This window comes from Sebastes fasciatus, chromosome 13 (assembly GCF_043250625.1).
Source record: "Sebastes fasciatus isolate fSebFas1 chromosome 13, fSebFas1.pri, whole genome shotgun sequence".
Classification (NCBI taxonomy): Eukaryota; Metazoa; Chordata; class Actinopteri; order Perciformes; family Sebastidae; genus Sebastes; species Sebastes fasciatus.
Genome location: NC_133807.1, coordinates 32,482,288 through 32,501,646, shown reverse-complemented (window position 1 = coordinate 32,501,646; position 19,359 = coordinate 32,482,288). Strand labels below are relative to the sequence as shown.

The 19,359-nt window shown below is 44.9% G+C and overlaps 1 protein-coding gene across 16 annotated transcripts in view; it reads right to left on the bottom strand.

The window, feature by feature from the left end:
- Window positions 1–19,359, bottom strand: part of cacna1aa (calcium channel, voltage-dependent, P/Q type, alpha 1A subunit, a) — a 138,121-nt gene that overhangs the window by 17,552 nt on the left and 101,210 nt on the right. For 8 of the 16 annotated variants that reach the window (XR_012596825.1, XM_074657003.1, XM_074657005.1 and 5 more), the window contains 7 exons: window positions 18,593–18,689; window positions 10,603–10,717; window positions 10,020–10,127; window positions 8,202–8,305; window positions 6,144–6,259; window positions 4,631–4,763; window positions 505–618 (listed from right to left, as the gene is read on the bottom strand). Coding sequence is in view for 15 of the 16 variants with exons in the window: in XM_074657003.1 (XP_074513104.1) it covers window positions 505–618; window positions 4,631–4,763; window positions 6,144–6,259; window positions 8,202–8,305; window positions 10,020–10,127; window positions 10,603–10,717; window positions 18,593–18,689 (787 nt within the window). In the remaining variant the exon portion in view is untranslated. Of the gene's footprint in view, window positions 1–504; window positions 619–4,630; window positions 4,764–6,143; window positions 6,260–8,201; window positions 8,306–10,019; window positions 10,128–10,602; window positions 10,718–17,082; window positions 17,180–18,592; window positions 18,690–19,359 lie in introns of all 16 variants that reach the window. The other 8 variants (XM_074657000.1, XM_074656997.1, XM_074657002.1 and 5 more) reach the window with 8 other exon arrangements.

Genomic DNA, 19,359 nt, shown 5'->3' with positions numbered 1-19,359 from the left:
AGCAAATATTCAAATAATCATAAGCATTTGAATTGTGTGTTTTTATGCAAACTATAGATGACAATAACAAAGTACAGTAGAGTACTGTGTACAGTAGGCTACCATTCCCTGAAAAAATAGGGCTCTTTGGACCTGCAGTGCATGCTGGGGGATTCTCTGTTTTGTTAAGTTTTGTTAATGGAAACATTACGACCCAAAAACAGTCAGTCCTGTACGGTTCATATAATGTCATCTGGTCATAATGGTGGTACTTGGAGAGTCAAATTCTGAGGTGGTATGTGGTGTAAAAAGATTGAGAACCACTGCCCTAGGCGGCCGCCTATATGGCCTATGCCTTACGCCGGCCCTGCAAACTATCTCCAACATGGATTCGAGTAACCACAGCAATAAATCTTTAAGTCAGACCTTTTGAGGAAATGATCTTTTCAAAAACAAAAAGGAGATGAGGAACAGAGACGATGGGGGGAAATAGAAAGAGAGTGGAAAGGTGAGAATGCTGCTCACTTGGTTGTCGCCTGGGAGGCGGGGCATGGAAGCGGCCCTGCCGTGGCCTTCCATTGGTGGAAAGTGCTCGGTATCCGAGTAACCATCCTGCTCCATCTCTCTCATCTCTACCGTCTGAAAACAGAGCAGGAGAGCAGGAGATGGTGTGACGCTGCCGTGAAAACTGACAGGGAGTAGGGGTTATGGGGGGGAGGGGGGGTAGGTGGGAGAGTTTGTTATCCAAAGAAAGCAGAGAATTGAGGGTCTCAGAGAGGTCAGAAGTGTGTGAGTGCGAGGAGGGACTCATTGTTGTCTTAGTTTTAAATTGTGCGATGAATGAATCTTAAGATCGTGACTATACTCCAAATATAACCGTTTGCAAAGGCTGCTGTTAGAAATGGAGCGTCAAGCTAAATTCTTTGTTTGATGGCGTCGACGCCAGATGGAGAAGCTTGTGAGTCACAGCAGAGAACCCGTATATGACGGCGTTGGCCATCGTGCAGGCGCTGATGCATTGTAGACAGTACGGAAGGTTTAGCGTAAAAATTAGGACAACTTCGGTTGGCTGGTTTGCACACGTTGCAGTTGTCTCACCATGCTGATATTCCCACGCGCAAATATGCCAATTTAGTTTGGAGTATAACCGCGATAAAGTGGAGCTCAATCTGGCAGCAGAAGCCTGTACTACGAAGCAAGTTCAACATGGTATCTTCTCCTTATCTGGTTTAACCAACCCTAACAACCGAGAGATCCAACCTACGACGGTGGTTATCAACTCGGTAAATCAGCCCAGGGTTTCTCAGGCTGGCTATTCACATGAAAAAGGGCGGGGTTAACAGGACAAGTGAGCGGCACATTTTTACAAAGGAAGAGCAAACTATAATATTAAACAAATAGGAAGAAGTTAAACACATAATCCAGAATAAATGTAACATAGTTGAAGCTGCCAAACGCAGGAAGGACAGCTGGCAAAAGAAGAAATTGCCGATGTGTGAATGCGTAAATTAACAGATTTATTAATTTAACGGAACACTCAAAAGTCAGATATAGTCATCTAGATGGAGCAGTGTTATATAACTAGCTTTAAAAATAGTATGAATGAATAGATTACAGTAGTTTACATTATGATATTGATTATGTTGTGGCGTGTGTGACTATTTCAGCCTTCTTTCAGCTGCGTCCCCGTCTCCGGCGGTGTGAAACGGACTTGAGAGCAAGCAAAAAAATAAATATAAAAACATAATTCAAAGCAGTAAACACCCACAGCACCCAGCCAGCTGTCCTTCCTGCATCTGTCAGTTTAAACTGTGTTGTTTTCAGTCTGGATTATGACTGTAACTTCTTCATATGTGTGTAATATTATCATATGATCTGCTCAGCGAGCTCTGATTGGTCAGTCGGCGGTGCTTTCATACGAGTTGATCTCTTATCTGGAACATAACGGAGCTCCGGAGCAGGTCAGGTGTTCACCATGACGATCTACCCCAGTGAGAAGTGATCCACCGTCGTAGGACTGAAAACCCCTAAAGGGTTAAACCCTGAAGTTACCTCGATGACCCTAAATCCTGCTTCGTAGTCCAGGCCTCTGCTGTGGCTCTTTTTGTTGTTGTTGTTTAAGTTTAAATCATTAGCTGAGATGGAGTGTCAGCTATTTCATTCATTCAGTCATTAAATAGAACTAAATAATAAACTGTAAATTATGAAAAATGCTAAACCACTGGCAGCATGTGCTCGCTGCTCACTGACTCATCTCGTTAAGCGTTTGGGTGGTGTTTTTGTCGTCTAACATCTCCTGTTGGTGTTTAATGATTCTGACTGTAGGTTATCATTCAAACTGGTTTGAATGAAGCCACTCTCTTCTATCCAACTCCTGGGATTAAACTTCTCCAGACCTCTGTTGACCGATATGGAGAAGTGTGTTACAGGGGCCGACCCCTCCAGGAGGTCTACAAGCAGAGAGGTTTAACAGCATGGGGGGGCGGGCGGGGACAGAAGACATGAACCACTCTGAGAAAACAGAGGCAAGATAGACTCGAGATAATGAAATGTGGAAAACGTACGGTGAAGGAAAAAATTCAGCGAGATAAAAAACATTGTGTGAAGAAGAGACAGGTTTGAGAGATGGAGCTAATCAAAGAAAGGTTTAACGTCATGTCGATGCTAACTGAAAAGCCCACATCGGAGACATGAGAATGACCTGCTGAGTAGAAACAATAAAGGCAGTAAAGGTGGGACAGTAGGAGCTCTGAGGAGGCTTTGGATCCTCAACCATAAGCAGAAGTTCATATTGATTGGACTGGAACGATAAGAACATGAAACTGTATTTCTACTTTAACCTCAGTTATAATGAAGGGGAACACAAACCTGATGTCCTGATGTCTTCGTCTAATTCATGTAACACACACAGGGTGGGGGGGGGGTACCAATCATAGACTGTATATATATATAGATGGATGACGCGTCTCCTCCGATTCCTCCTACTGTACAAAAGTGAAGCCAAACTATCCCGGATACTGGAGCTGCCATCCTGCCATTTTGACGGAGGGCTGCACCATTACGGCACGATTATTCATCACGATTATTCATCACGATTATTCATCACGATTATTCATCACGATTATTCATTGATTTGAAACAGAGCACTGCTTTGTGCTTTCACTTCCAAGTTGTGCTACATTCCTGCTAATGACAAATCTTTGCATCAAAATAAGACTTAAAATATGATTCTTCTTCAGTTGAATTCATTGCATTATGTGCAAGACGAGTAATATACAGTATATTACTCTTCTACGCTGAACAGCAGGAAGGTTTCTCAAAGGCTGCCGCTTCAGGGTTCGCGTGCAGCGGCACGACGGCTCCCCAAAAAGTGAAGTCAAAACATCTCCATCACCGGCTGGTGGCTGTCTGTTAGTTTAGGAAATATAAAATAGATTTTAGATTGATTTATTTATAAATATATTTTTGATACGCTGAGCTTTCTCTTCCATTCACCAGGAAACGTGTGGCGGCGACGCGCTTTGAGTTCAGGCTGGTGCACGCCAAGGGTAGAGTACGACGAGCAAGGAGGCAGGGAGGCATCTGATTGGTTCTTTCCAAGCGGACCGCGAGGCAATGATTGGTAGACGTTTTTACAGGATTACAGCAGCTACAGATGACGGCTCTTTACCGCTCCTTTTTCAGAGCTCATCAGTAATGGATCGCTGTCGGGGTGTAAAGACCATTTCAACCGATATAACAAATAGTGGAGACCATCGTCTACCCTGACTTTAAGTGCGGGAAGCCAAAATTGTGAGCGCAAATAATATTTGATTAATTAGGCAGCTCTATTGTGATGTCATTTGGAGCCAGAGTACTGTTAGCACCACAGTATCTGTTTGGCTAGAAAGACACAACAACTAACCATAATATCTGTAGAACTACATTTACCATCCAATTGACACATGTTCTATTACACAGACCCGTGACAGTTATGGAAAGTTAAAGTTACAACACTCCTTCCCGAGCCTCTGTCTGCGTGACTCCTTCACTCAGAGCAGCTGTCAATCATGACATCTAACGCCCTTTTTATAGCATCACATAACTAATTAAACCAAACTTAAATGAACATGCATCAGCATGATAAGAACTTCCTAGAATGACATTTATTTGACGTGTACTTTGGCTTTGGCCCATGTCTCATCCGCTAACATGGAGGGGGGGCGGGGTTTATGAGCGATACTGCAGCCGGCCACCAGGGGGCGATCCAGATGTTTTGTCTTCACCGTCATGTCGTCCATCTTTATATACAGTCTATGTTATGAATAGAGGGGACAGACACTGCTTTCAATGGAGATGGAAGATCATTTTACCATTTAAGTGTCCTCAATGTTTCTTTGGGAGTTCATTTGGTAGCAATGACATGGAAGTAGAAACAGATGTTGGATGGCTCGAGTGTTCGAGTGTTTGTCCACACAAACTCGGTGTGTGACAAGGGTGTATTTTATTTGTGTAGTGTGTGTGTGTGTGTGTGTGTGTGTGTGTGTGTGGGTGCTGTTAGATGTGTGTTCCTGGGTGTGTGTGTGTGTGTGTGTGTGTGTGTGTGTGGGTGCTGTTAGATGTGTGTTCCTGGGTGTGTGTGTGTGTGTGTGTGTGTGTGTGAGCTTTCTACCTGAGAGTTGCTCATGTTTCCCAGGCCGTCCACAGGGTGTCCCTCAGGGCTCCAGCTGCCGACCTTCTGGGACATCTCCTGAGCACGAGCCGTCACCCATGATTGGCTCTCCGGGACCCCCCCCTCCACCGGTCTATAAGACACACACACACACACACACACACACACACACACACACACACACACACACACACACACACACACACACACACGCACACAAACACACAAACACAAACACACAAATACAAATACACAGACACATCTTCTTTAAAGGGTAACTTCTGTATTTCTCAACCGTGTTTTTGAGTTTAAATGACTAACGGGGACAATCATTTCTGAAACTGGTCGCGAAACCAGCTGCGATGGCAAATGAGCAGCGTCAATGTAACGTTACGTCCACTAAAAGCTCTTGTTTTTGCCACTGACAGACTCAGATTGTTATTATAAGTGTCTGATAACATTATGGAAAGGACCCGACAGAGAAATGAAATGTCTTTCTTATCTTTCTCTCGATCCGTTCTGTTTGTTATTGTGTCCAAGTCTCGCACGAGGAGAAGTCTTGTTGTGAAATCTGAATATCCGTATACCCTGGCTCGAATTCAAAGACCTCATCCATATTATCGAAATCATTGAAATATTCAGCCATGACATTGAAAATCTTTGAGATAACACTAAAGCTTGGAATACACTGTACGATTTAAGCCCGTTTCTGGTATGAAGTTTGAGCCGCACGACTCATTTTAGAGTCGGACATCTCATTTTAACTCCTCTGGTCGGAGGAATTTCTGACTCTCGCACAGTTGAAGCAGAGCAGCCGATTCCCCAACGTCAGCGCCTTTTCTCTCCTCTTTTTACAGTAATCAGAGCGAAGCTATCAAGATATCAATGTAGGCTACAATAGATATAGCTAGTAAAACGTAGCCAGGTCTTCCTCGCCACAGCGAGTCCATATAACGTCACGCCGCTGCCTCTTTTGTTTTAGACGTTTCAGCAGACAGGATGGCACAGATGATCAAGGCAGCACATCTCTGCCTTGTTAGCATTGTGACCCGTACAGATTAATGGATGTATAAAGAGAACTGGATACGGCGTTGGAGGCGGGGCCTCGTTCATGCAGTAGCGTCCGCTCCGTCAAATGCTCTCAGTTTTTTTTCTTCTATTTTACGTGTACAGTGTGATCACTCAGGTCGTCAGCTAACGATCGCAAACGATCTACTCGTACAGTAGGAGTAGGACACTTATAACAGTAACAATCAGAGCCTGTCCTAGCCTTAATAAGCACTTTTAGTGGACGTGAATGACGGTGCCAGCTTGCCCCAATGGGATTACACTGCAGTCCGTGAGGAGCTGCCATCCACAGCGTTCTCCCTCAATACTGGACCAAATTGAGAAATTGTTTAGTCATTTAGACACAAAAAACACAGCGTTGAAAACTATCAACGTTTCCCTTTAACTGGTCTCCTTTCAACAAACCCCGCCTGTAAACTGCAAACAAACCAACATCCAAACTCACAGGCTGTTGACAGTCTCCGTTGTCTCAGGTGGAGGGAGGGCGTTGTTAAGTCCCGGACCCCCATCCTGGGTGGGGGACGGTGGCTCCACGCGCTGAAACAGTAATGGCGTTCGATTCTGTGTGAGATATACAACATGGCCGTCGCCAGCTATCAGGCAGACTGACAGGGAAATGGAGGGAGAAGGGGGGCAGAGCAGGGAACATGTCGAGAGAGGGGACGGGTTGGGGGGGCTGTCGGCTGAAGCGAGGCCAGGCAAAAGAGGTAATGGAGGAATAAATGTGAGGGGGGGGGGGGACTCTTGAGCAACTGATGCCCAGCAGCTAGCAGGAGAAAGAGATGGGTGGACTCAGAGTGCATTCTGGGACCTGGTAACCCTTTGAGGCGTCCAGGTCCAGGTCCTCGAACCATCAGAGTGCTTTATAAGGTCCAGTGAGGAAGTGTCTGGAGCTCAGGGTCATTCTGGGGATTTATCTGATGATCAGTTGTCATCTGATGAGGGATCGAAATACTCTAAATGTTGATATCAGAAAATACATTTAGAAAAAGATAAGACGTTCTCAACAGTAGAAGTGGATAAATCATAATAGAGGGGCCTCGTTCAGAGGAGGGGTGGAGGACATCGTGGCAGATAAACACTGCAACATTCCTGTGGAGGGGAACATATAGCAGGTGAAATGCATGATGGGACAATGCTACATTCATTGTCATTCATCTACTTAAGACGTTTCAACCCTAATAACCACCTTTCACAGCTTCAGAGTGGTCATCAACCCGTTACACATGCAATACAACTCCAGTGCAACATTTCCAATGTTGTGATTTTGATATTCTGGGTCTGTCATTGACCTGAAGGGTTAGGGGGGTGCAGCAATATCATAATGCAGATCGAGCAGTCCGAGGTTTACAAGCATGGGTGACGGGGAGGAGCGAGGAGGTACGGTGTCATTACAAGCAGTCGACACGGGAGAGAATCGAGCTCAGCAAACGGACTCCCATGATGCTCAGGCACGGGGCACCTTTAGGGGCTGTGACAACACTTCAGCCTGCTTAAACACACAAACAGTCTCAGACATATAAACTGCTAAATAACTGCAACACCTCGGTATGAAATCATTTCATTTAACAGGTCCGCAAATCTCATGGCAATTAGCCAGTAACCGATTTGAAATTTCTTTGGAATTACTGCTAAATTACCTTCAATATTTACCTCAACATGTTTCCAAAATGACTTTATTGTAAACATTATTTAATAATTATGCTAAAATAGCATATAATGGTTAAAATAGGGCCCTTAGGCTTGAGAAACAGCTGAGCGCTGCTCTTCAACGGAGGTGGAAAACTAGTAGAAGACACTTCTGATCAGGCACAAATCTCATCATTGTGTGTGTCTCACCACAGTTAACACTTTATTCTCGTAATATTACGACTTTTTTTCTCGTAATATTCTGACTTTATTGTGTAAATCTCAGATGTTTTTTCCCTCAATGTGGCCCTAATACTCCGTAGTACATTGTCTCTTTGGCCCTCATTACATTAGACTTATATACTATATACTTAGACTATAAACTGAGTTACCTTCATCACAATGATCACATGTTTTGCGCCCTTATTTTCGATCAGTTTTTAGGTAAATATTGGCATAATTTGGCAGTAATTCCAAAGAAATTTCAAATAGGTTACTTGCTAATTATCACCTAATTACCATGAAATTTGCAGACCTGTAAAATGAAGTGTTTTTTCTGCCAATGCTAAAACTAAGAAGTAACACACTTTGCCCAGCAGATGGCAGCACTGTTTTGGCTGTTAGAGAAGGAATATAAGCATATAGGAGATTGCATTAGATTGCTAAAATGATATGTTCATCCCCCCCCCCGGCTGACCCTTTTAGGTGACTGAATAAAAGCCTCCTCCCGTTGTCACAGCCCAGGCTCATGTGAATGGGTACTACAGCCCTGCAGCCTTTGATTTCAGTGCGTCAGTCTGCCTTTTCACTTTAAAGTGGTCGGATGCAGGTAGAGAGGAAGAGTAGAGCGCCGTTCTCCTCGAGACAGCAGTACCTGCTCATCACGAAGAGCCTGCGAGCGCTTGATCTTGCTCTGCCGGTAGTACTCCATGATCATCATGGCGGCGTAGATTTTCCCCACTGTCAGGTCTGTGGCTGCTGAGAGAATGACAAGTTACCCTGCAAGATTAGACCTTTTGGTATGGGACCCTGAGCGCGAGGAATGGTAGAAAGGGGGTGAGGCATGCACACAAAACAGAGAAACATATCACACACAACACTGAGCACATAGTCTTTTCACAGACAGATTGTTTTTTTTACTTTAGTTTAGCACTATATATCTGTCACAGGTAAAATATCGTAACATCTCAAACAGTCGCTCCGGGAATCTGCAATCATGTGATCGCAACACAAATTTATCCCCAAAAAAAGAAATAAATCAAAGATAGAACCTGTGATATTTAGACTGTTAATGAGGAAATTTTAATGCTAAATACACAATACATTTTGATAGCAGATGTCATGCATTAAACAAACTAAAGCAACTGCTGTATCATGCAGCTAAGTGCGTTAGCACCTGTGCATTTGTTCTCTGTGTAATAACACTAAAAATATATACAGTATGTGTTCTATCGAGCACAGCCAGCCTAGTGCACGCAGCTGACCGCCGCTGGAGTGAAAAGACGTCTATAGAGAGTTGATCTATAGTGAGGCACCCTCTGATCTCCGGCACAGAGAGGTGGAGGAGTGTTGGGGGGTGGGGGGACTGAGGCTCTGTTCACACCTGGTATTAACATCCTGAGTGATCCCAACACAAGTGGACAGCTCTAAGTACGTCTGTTCACACCTGGCGTTAGAATGCGTCTCCATGTGAGAGACCACCTGGGATCCGATCTCACCTTCCCGCTCTATATGCAAATAAACACGTAGTGAACACACGGCTGATACAGCGGACGCTGTGACGTCATATTACATGCATGTCCGTTAGGGATGCACCAATACCACTTTTTTCAGACCGAGTACAAGTACTTACATTTGGGTACTTGCCGATACCGAGTACCGATACGAGTACTTCTGGTGGTGCGCCGCGACCGACTCTAGGTCGGCTTGGAAAGACTCGGGGCGAAGGTGCTTCCCGGGGCCGTGGACAAAGTGCTCGCTGCGCCCTCTCACGTAAAAAGCGCCAGGGGTCTGCGGCGATGTCTGCAACCGACCCGACCCGTCTTGAAACACGGACCAAGTAGTCTAACGCACGCACGAGTCAGAGGGTGCAGCTTTACAGCGCTCCCCTCCCGGACCTCGCCGCACACCATGACGGGGCTCCCTGCTCCCGGTGCGACTGTCGGCCTGGTCGGACTGTCCTCACGGTCATTAACGCGGCCCAGGACATATTCACTGCTAAAAGAATGAGGTCATATGTGGCCCAGACCACCTCTGAATGTGGTCTGAGAGATCCGATCTCAATGCGTCTTGAGTGCATTCACACCTCTGCTTAGAGCTGTCCACTTGTGATCCGATCACTGAGGACGCATGTTAATACCAGGTGTGAACAGGGCCTCAGACTGGTAGTGAGTCTATACTGGTGAGTGTGGTTTCTGTAGCTGAAAGAGTGAAGTTCTTCATGTTCTTCATAGATCTGTGGTGTGTGTGTGTGTGTGTGTGTGTGTGTGTGTGTGTGTGTGTGTGTGTGTGTGTGGATGTGCCGGCTGTATCAGAGGGTGCAGCAGTGAGAGAGAGAGACTGGCTGAGAGAAGCGGTCCTCAAGGTGGCGTGAAGAAGAGAAAAACAACGTCGGAGCACTGGGCGGCACAGTGGTGGCTGCGGCGTCCGAGCCAGCCACGTCGCTGCGCCCGCGCAACACTCTGCAACTTACACTTGTGCGGCGTCACCAGCAAATCCAGAGTCTTCTGGGAGAGGTTGGGCCAGATCGCCATCATCTCTTTCCTCAGCTCTGCGTCCATCTGGTGCTTGTCGACGCCACCTAGGCACATTCAACAAGCACGCGCATGCATACAGATATACGTGGACGTGCACAAAGTCAAACAGTTTACACACACACAAGCCCATTCAGATTGATAGAAGATAGAAGGTGTAAGAGAGGACACACAGACGTGAAAACAAAGACAAACAAACAGAAGATTTGTATTAGTAAGGTTATGATATGATCAAATCATAACTGCACTGAGAAATGTACACAGGTGATTCAGTTTTTAAGTGTCAGAACTTTGATTCCACAGGATCTCAGCCTCACACACACACAACATGCTACACGTCTACCGCCAGAGGAATCACGCTGTACTTAAGCTACAGTAGGAGAAGCGTCAGGAACAGCTGAAGGTTTCTGGGTTCAGCACAGAAATAGCAGACAGCACTGCACTACAGGGGGAAATGAGAAAAAGAGGAGAAGAAAGCACGGTGAAAATTGGGCAAAGGAGGTAAAGAGGGGGATTCCAAACCTTCCGTACCCTTGGCGATCTTGATGTCCAGCGCCGTGCGGATCAACGCCATGAGGGTGGAGTTGAAGTGGACCGTGTTGTCGTCGGCCACGGGCAGGTCCATGCGGAGCAGTCTCTGTTGGGTGAGAGCCAATCAGGGTGAGAGCGGTGAGGAAATGGGGGGGCGTGTTATGTGGAACCTCCAGGTGACAAGAGGGAGTCGGTGACGGGGGGAGCGGGGAGAAGGGAGGAGGTTTGAAGGAGCTGTGCATCGTATCTGTAGCCGGCTCCGACTCCGTCTGTCTGCCTGTAACAAACGGCTCAGACTACAGGGTCGAATTATTTGATATTCAGTGCTGCGGTGACGACTAGGGCTGGATCACGGTATTTCTTTTGGTCTTTGCGCTGACGGTATTACAAAATGAAAAGGGCTACTCCCTTCTTTCTATTGTAAGGAGACATATCTTATGAAAGAAAAAATATGTTTTTTAAAGACAGATGTGTTTATTGGCTCCAAATTGAAAACGAGTTATAGGCCTACATGTGTTTTGGGAGGAGTAGCCTGCACCATAATGTGAAAGTGAGCATGGCTCACATACTCCCGCTTACTGCTTGACCCTTACTAAAGTAGGGCCAAAGGTTTCGCCCTTTTGGAACTAATGGAATTCATGGGCATTAACTAATTAACTATTGGGCACCCTGGACTTCTAACCCTCAAAAGGCACAACTAGATCACGCCGTCAACAATCATACCGAATTTGAAGTTCCTAAGTTCAATAGTTTCAGAGTTTTGCTCCGGAAACGAAAGTGTGACACGCGAACGGACGGAAGGACGGACGGAAGGACGGACACGCACACCGCTAAATACTCCCGACTACATTGTCGCGGGGGTATAATAATAACATCATGTCGTGCTGTTGTTTTCAGTTGTGAGTGAACTGTAGCTGACTGTCGAGCAACCTGGATCTCAGCACTATAGAATATTTGTAAAAAAAAATGTTTTGTTATTTCACATATTTAGCCGACTGTTGTTTTATTATTTCAAAGTTTTTTCATCTCTTTTCACCACAGCCAAACTGAGAATGACATCACATCTAACTGAATTTACATCTCTGAAGAAACAGAAAGCTGACAGAACCTTTTACATCTTAACCCACATGAAGAAAGAGTTTAAAAATATCCAGCGTATAGAGTCCAGCGCTGTTGGACCGGTACTGTACAGAAGACACATGGACCATGAGCAGCGCGGCTCAACTAGAGATTCGCCTCGTGTCGCCTAATTTTTTCTGAGGGATGCGCGCAGTTCTAAGCCAGAATAGACGGAGAAAACGATCGCGCCGCTCACCCGGTCTGTGTGGCTGCTCTAAATGGTTAATATGGGCACTGAAATGAAAAGTAAAAGGTTCCTCAACGAAACGGAACGGCGGTAGCCTGTACGTAACCACAGACATCCTGTGTGGGTGTTTATCTCCGTCGTGTGTGTGTGTTTATCATGGTAATGAGTGTTTTGTAAAATCCATGTCGTGGCCGAACGTGACACCGATGACGGTGATGAAGCCGGTTTACCGCCCAGCCCTAGTGACAACAAATTGTAGGGATTCACATATTTGCCTTGTGAGAGAACCTGTGAGTGCAAAGGTATTAAATGAAGACTTTTTTTTTTTTTTCAGATTCGTCCCTTGACTTGTATATTAATTTATTTCATAATGTCATCTACAAGTTTGTTGATCTCACAGGTTGGCTAAACTGGCGAGCCATCCTTGAGGAAACAGGAGGACAGGCTGAGCAGCAGCTACTATCATTATGCAGAGCTCCCCTCTTTGGAGGGTTTGGAGGTTCACAGTGAAAAACAACAGAGACCAGATGATAAACCAATAAACCAAAAACTACCAAGGGACCAGTCTAAGGAAGGGGAACACTTTGCTTTTCGTTTATTGGTTTGATCCTTTAGAAGTCTTGTTGGTTTTATAATTGAAACGGACGATATAGAGACACAACTCACAGATGACAGTGTGTGTGTGTTTGGTGACAGAAGACGGCGACAACCCAAACATGCAGCGTATCATGCACCCCCCCCCCCCCCACACATCCTTATTAAATGCATCTCCTTTAATCCATTCATCAACACTTTTTTTTAATCTCTATTCCACCCCCAAAACCCTTCTTGCACATCCCACCCTCATGCAGCATGCGATGCACACGCAATAATGCCTCTCAGGACAAGCAGCTGCACAGCCGTACACAGAAAGCATCCTCTGTTGGCGACATTAAAATGAATTGTTTTAACGTGGCTGTTATTGAAGGGAATCATTTATAGACGATGGAGCTAGGCTGGAATAATAGAGCGACTGGCTCTAATTATCTGATGTCTAATGTGTGGAAAATGGGCACAGACTTGGAGGGTTAATAGGTGAGAGAGAGCAGCATTGTGTGGAAAAAAGAAAGAAGAAATGGCCACCATGGAAGTGTTGTTTTGGTGCTAAGATGCAAAATGATTGTTTAAGGCGAACATAATCGAGGTATATGTAGGAGATAGGAGGTGAAAAGAAATATTTCTTCTGCCAGAAAATAGATATAATAAGAGTGGAAAGGGAAAGCTTCAGGGAAAGAGATGATAGAGAAATAGAAATCAATAGGTTAATAGGTTATGAGCTGGAGCGTGTAGAGAGAAACTGTGACCAAAAATAGAGAAAGAAACAAAAGAAAGGAACATCACCACACTCGGTTGGCGGTGTCTGTGAGAAAGCGGTCCTGCCTGAAGGCTCTGCTGTCTCTTCAGGACAGAGGAGGTCGAAGGTTAAAAGCAGCGGAGCTAGACGGGTCATTGTTCTGTGGGCTGGTTGGGAGGTCAAAGGTGAGGTTTGGATTTCTCTCATTGGCAGGGTGCTTAGGGAAAGTGGTACGGGAGGTAAACACAGAGATGACGACCTTCTGTGGTAATTATCACGGGGCAGATTAATGTGTTAGGGAAGCCAAAACCATGCATGTAGAAGCATGTTAGGTTTTTGGGCAGGGGGGTAGAGGGTCTGCCTTTTAGTTCAGGGAGGAGGCTTTAAGAAATGTTTGAGGGTAAAACTAGGGATGCACCGATACCGATGCCGGATCGGATATCGGACTGATACTGACTCAAATAGCTGCATCGGGTATCGGTTACCATGGATCCGATCTATTAAATTCTATTCTATTTTCATATACTGTATACATTATACACTGGAATTTCAATTCCCTTTTAAAGTTTGACAATTTTTTGGCTGAATTAAAAATGTTTGTACCTGAACTGTAATTCCTGTTAACTTTGAAGATGTTTTACCAAGTTGCTGGTGTACGATTTATTACTTTAATAAAAAATAAAAAATAAATTTGTATAAATAAAATAAAAACGTGTATTTATTTGTTAAATTTTGTTTTACAAAGCTAAGAAAGCAATGTTTAAATCAGGCCTGATGTTTCCCTACACATAAAAGAATGATTCCGGTCACTTCCACACAGTGAGGCATACAGCTGATTAATCAAACACCGGTATCGGATCGGTACTCCGAATCGTCCGATACCCAAAGCCCAGGTATCACTATCGGTATCGGGACTGAAAAAGTTGGATCGGTGCATCTCTAGGTAAAACCAAAAGGATGATGAGAGAAAGAGATGTAAGGTTGGGATTGAAAATAAAAATATGAGAAAGAGACAGCTGGAGGTGCAAAACCTGGGTCAAATAATACGTTTGAGTCCACACAGGTAACAACCTGAAGAGGACATCACAGATCCTTTATAGGACAATAACCGTAGACTGTAAATACAAAGTAGCCGAAGAAAACAAGTTTGGTTTACCTTCCTTGAAACTATAAATTGCACTTTTACATTTTTTTATTGATTTTTATTTTATTGATTCTTATCTAGAAAAACGGTAGCTCCCCCGTTCATTAGTAGAGGGTTACAGGCCTTGCCAGGTCCAATATGGCGCCCACATTGACCTACGATCCAGGAGTCAATGCGCCGTCTACGTATAGATTTCTATGGTAGAGTAAGAGTATAACATGTCAGTACTATTTGCCCCAGGTGTGCTGTAGAAGGGAGGTGGATAAAGCGATGGTTAGCGATGGGAGTGATCTCCTGCGCCTACAGGCTGTTTGGCCGGCTGCCCCCTGAGGCTCACAGTGATCTGCCAATGATGTTTCATGAGACTGTCATCACAAGAGAGGTTACAGGTGGTCAATTTGTTGTTATTCATTGTGTCTGTGCTGATTATATGACAGACAGGGGTCTGTGCGTAGTGGTGGTTATCGGCCATGCAGAGGGCAGGTGAGGGGAGTGTACATATGTGGGGGAGGGGTGCAATATGCAGAGATGAGAGGAGGAGGAGGAGGAGGGGGCTGGAAACAGAATAGAACTGCATTGACGAAAGAACCAAAGGACAAAGAGAAGATTGGACTTGCAGATAGAACAAAAAGGCTGCTTGGGGGGGGGCTTGGAGCTGCTACATGAAGGGTGACAGAAAAAAGAACTGCTTCTGTATGGCAACCAAAGGCTCTCTGAGGAAAACACATCACTGAAGACAAGCCCCTTCTGCTCTCTCTACCATTACAGATAACATCTATGTGTAGGTGGATATGACCGGATACTGTGTGTGTGTGTTTGTTTGTGTGCATGTGTGTGTGTGTGTCTGACCCATCCACAGGACGGAACGAGTCGGAGGACATTAAGTCTAGCGGACCTTCCAAGCCCTGCTGCACACGCATGTTTCTGTGTGTGTCTACATGTGTGTTGATTAATGAACCTTTAATGGTTGTAACGCTCACTACACTCTTAGAGTTAGGAGAGCCTCAAGGAACTCTGGGGATATTCAAGGAACCTTGCTTGTTAGTGGGGTTCCTGGAGGAACCCTTTTTTTCCAAAATGAAACCATGAGGCTACAGAAAACCTTTATTCTGTTGAAACCAAACAGAATATAAAGCTGGGCATACCCTGTATGATCTTAGAAATGTTTGTTGTGTACTTCCTGCTCCTACGGTACGAGTAGATTGTTTGCGATGTAAAGCCAAAGCTCACAACCTGAGTGATCACACTGTAAAACACCTCCCGTCGGCTCCTGCAGACCGTTCTGGCTGCTGACCGTTGTCAATAAAGTTTGGTTTGAAAGCTCCGAGGCAGGTAAAGCTTGTTTGTTAGCAGAGGTCTATACGGGTCACGAAGCTAACAAGGCAGAAACGTGCTGCCTTCATCATCTGTGCCATCCTGTCTGCAGAAATTCATCGACCGGTCAGGAGGATGGCAAATGACGTCCGATGAAGCTGAAATTCAGTAGGACTCGAAATGAGTTGTGCGACTCAAAATACGGGCCAGAAACGGGCTACAATCGTACAGTGTATGGCCGGCTTTAGACAAACAGTATATAATCTGACGGTATGTTTTAACAACAAAACTGGCTAGTTAACTACTTTTGTTTCTTTACCATGCAAATCGATATTACAAATTCCCACTGTCAGACGCAGCCTGAAGTAGCAGTTCAAGAGAGACAGTGTGCTTTGCAGCTTGTGACAGAAGACACAACGTTGGACCTGCTCTAAGTCCGAAAAGGTAAGTCCAGTGTTGGCGGGTTAAGAGTTTGTGCATTCGCTGCAACCCAAACGTTAGAGCAACCCGAGTTACTCGGCAAACGTTACATCACTGTATCTGGCTTAACGTTAGTTCCACCGAACCGTCGACCACCAACAAAGCGGTTCCTTGAAGAACTTTTCTGAGGGGTTTTCCTTGAGTAACCTCTCCTGCAAGGGTTCCTCGAGGAACATTTTTTTAATTGAAAAGGTTCCTCCACCGTGGCAACGGTGAGGAACCCCAAAAAGGTTCCTCGAGGCTCTAATACTTCTAAGAATGCACCATCGCTTTACTTGAAGAATAACACTATTGATTATAATGTGCATGACTTTTGCATGTTTGTGTAAGTGAGCTTGTGCATGGTGCAAACGAGCTGAGAAGGTCCCTCTTTTCGTCCCCTCCTGTGGATACACCCCCCCGCCTAACCCCTTCACCCTAATAGAGAGCCTAAGACCCGCACCTTCCGGTGGACCACCATGGGACTTTATGTCGGAAAAAATATGAACGGTAGTCAACGGAGAGGGATAAATATATTTTATGTGTGATTCGTGGCGCAATTCAAACGGGATCAACTAAATATTTATCTCTCTCCGCTCACTACTGTTCATATTTTTTTCCGAAATAAGATCCCATGGCGGTCCACCGGAAGGGGCGGGACTTAGGCTCTCTATTGTCTTGCTACCTTCCACCCGCCAATCCCACACCACCACACAACGCCACAACACCGACCAGCCCGCCACCCCCACTTTACCACGAAAAGAAACAGAAACAGAACTAAAGAAACAACGACACTAAAGTTTACACCACGTTGAGCGCTTGAAATCCCTGCCCCCCCCGCCCCCCCCACTTCCTGGACACCAAAAACCGCGACACCCATCGGAGACTCGGGTGAAGATGGGGGACCTTTCTGACCTTGTAGGCCACCCGTGCTGGACACCTCTTCCCGAGGCCCAGTGGAGGACACATGTGCCTCAGCATGTCATACATTTCCCTGCAACTGATCCTGCCACTGCATCATCATCATCATCATCATCATCATCATCAGCCAGTGCCATCACCCCCGTTAACAAGAGCACAAAAAAGAAGGGGAGACATGGAGATAGAGAAGAGAGGGGAGAAAAAAGATGCAGTGAGAGAGAGATTGAGGATGGATTTGGAAAGAGAGAAGAGATTGAGAGAGAGGGAGAGAGCGAGAGAAGGGGGGACCAAAACAAAGTAAAAGAACAAAAGAACAGAGAGACAAGGTTATTGGGCTGATTGGAGAGACTGTGGCTTCTCAGGACTCTCTGAGAGTTTGTCACGTCAAGAAAGAGAGGGAGTCAATGACAGAGGGAAGGATCGCGATTTGAGAAGTAAATGTTCTCTTGTAGTCAGGGTCTGAAATTGACTGTTTTCACTTCCTGCCACTGCGCTAAATGAAGGAATAACATTTTAGATCTGATGTCATTCAATGTTCGATATATTTTACATAAAAAACATTATAGACATGGTACATTTTGACGATTGAATTACACCGTGGCTTCTGAGGGAGCCCTATTTTTCAGGCCGTACTGTACTGTACTGTATTGTACTTAGCTGTTGTCATCCATAGTGGTTATTTGCATAAAATCACACAATTCAAATGATTGATTATCTATATATTTGCTTTGATTAAACAAAGATCTTGGTAAGTTGTTAGGAAGTTAAACAGTTCCTCTCTGTGCATGCGTAACTGTCGGAAAGCATCAATAATTGGAATCGACAGTCACGGAGGCATGAGATGCCAAGGAATCAGACAACTAGGAACCAACGAGTACTAGAACTGTCTAGTGGCGGATGTCCTGACTGATTTTACCAACAATTAGGATGCTCATTTCAGACCCTGCTTGTAGTATATCACACAATTCTGAGTAAGCAGGACAAAGGCCCTATATATACAGTAAGTGTGTGTGATTGCTCGGATGAGGAGAGAGGAGGAGGAGGAGGAGGAAGAGGAGGAGGAGGAGGAGGAGGAGGAGGAGGAAGGGGTGTCAATGCAGTTTCTGTCTTTCCCCCAACCCCCAAAAAACCAAGAACAATGCAACACTACAGTGAGCAACCGTAGCTTGCTACATTATAGCCATGGCTCCAAGCAAAAAAGAAAAGAATATTTTCCCAAAAGAATAATAATAATAAAAAAATAAAGATCTTTTACAATGTGGTAAAACTTCTTAATGTGGATTTGTTTTTGCATTCCACATGCTTTTCTCTGGGTGTCTGCATTGTCCCGCACATTCTCTCAGCAGTTCAGAATGCAAGTGGTGGAAAAGAAGTTGTAAAAAAATTTAAATGAAAAAGAAAATAAATCAAATAAAAAATAAATAAAGCGGCATTCACTCCATTCCTGGATGCTGTGGCTAGCAGGTGTGGTTGAAGAGAGATTTTGTTTGAATGGAAGTCAAACCTTGCAGGCCACCCTATGGGGGCATTTCTTGCCTAAGCCGAGAGGCGGGTCGATAACTCGTAATAAACTGTACATGTCCTTATAATGAATGCGCCCGCTGCAAGAAGAATACAGGGGAGTTAAGAAACGCACACAGGGGGGAAAACAACAGACACACATTCAGAAAGAAAGAAGAAGAGAGAACATTTGGGAGGAAGAGCACAAGATTGACAAGAACACAGTATCTGAAAATACTTTACAACATGTTTACTGTAAATATCAGACTCACATCTGCACCTGAATGCACCTCTACGCTACCCTTCCTTCTTTATTCTTACTGGTCCTCCCTTTCCTTCCTCTCTCCAGTCCAACCCCTGACTGGATGTGTGCACAATGTAATTAAGGAGTAGGAAAAAGCATGTGCTTGGTTAACAGCTAAATGCTTAATAGCTGCTTGTGGTGTAGCAGATCCCCTCCCTCTTAAATATGTGTTTAATGTCAGCGTGCAAGCTCTCCCTGTCTTCTGGTTTCTGTGCAGCGGTGTCCATACGTTCATAGTCAGTAAGGTGGGGTTGGAAATAGCATAAAGTTAGTTTGTTTTTATACATTTCTAAAAATGTCTATTGATTTCTGAGGCATACAAACCATGAGGGGTGGGGGGGGATAATATTGATACAGCATAGTATCGCGCTAATTTGTGTGGCGATATTGATACCTCAGTGTTCCTTGGAAATACTGCACTCAACAGCAACTTAAAGGGACTGTTTGTAACTTTTTAAGCGTATAAA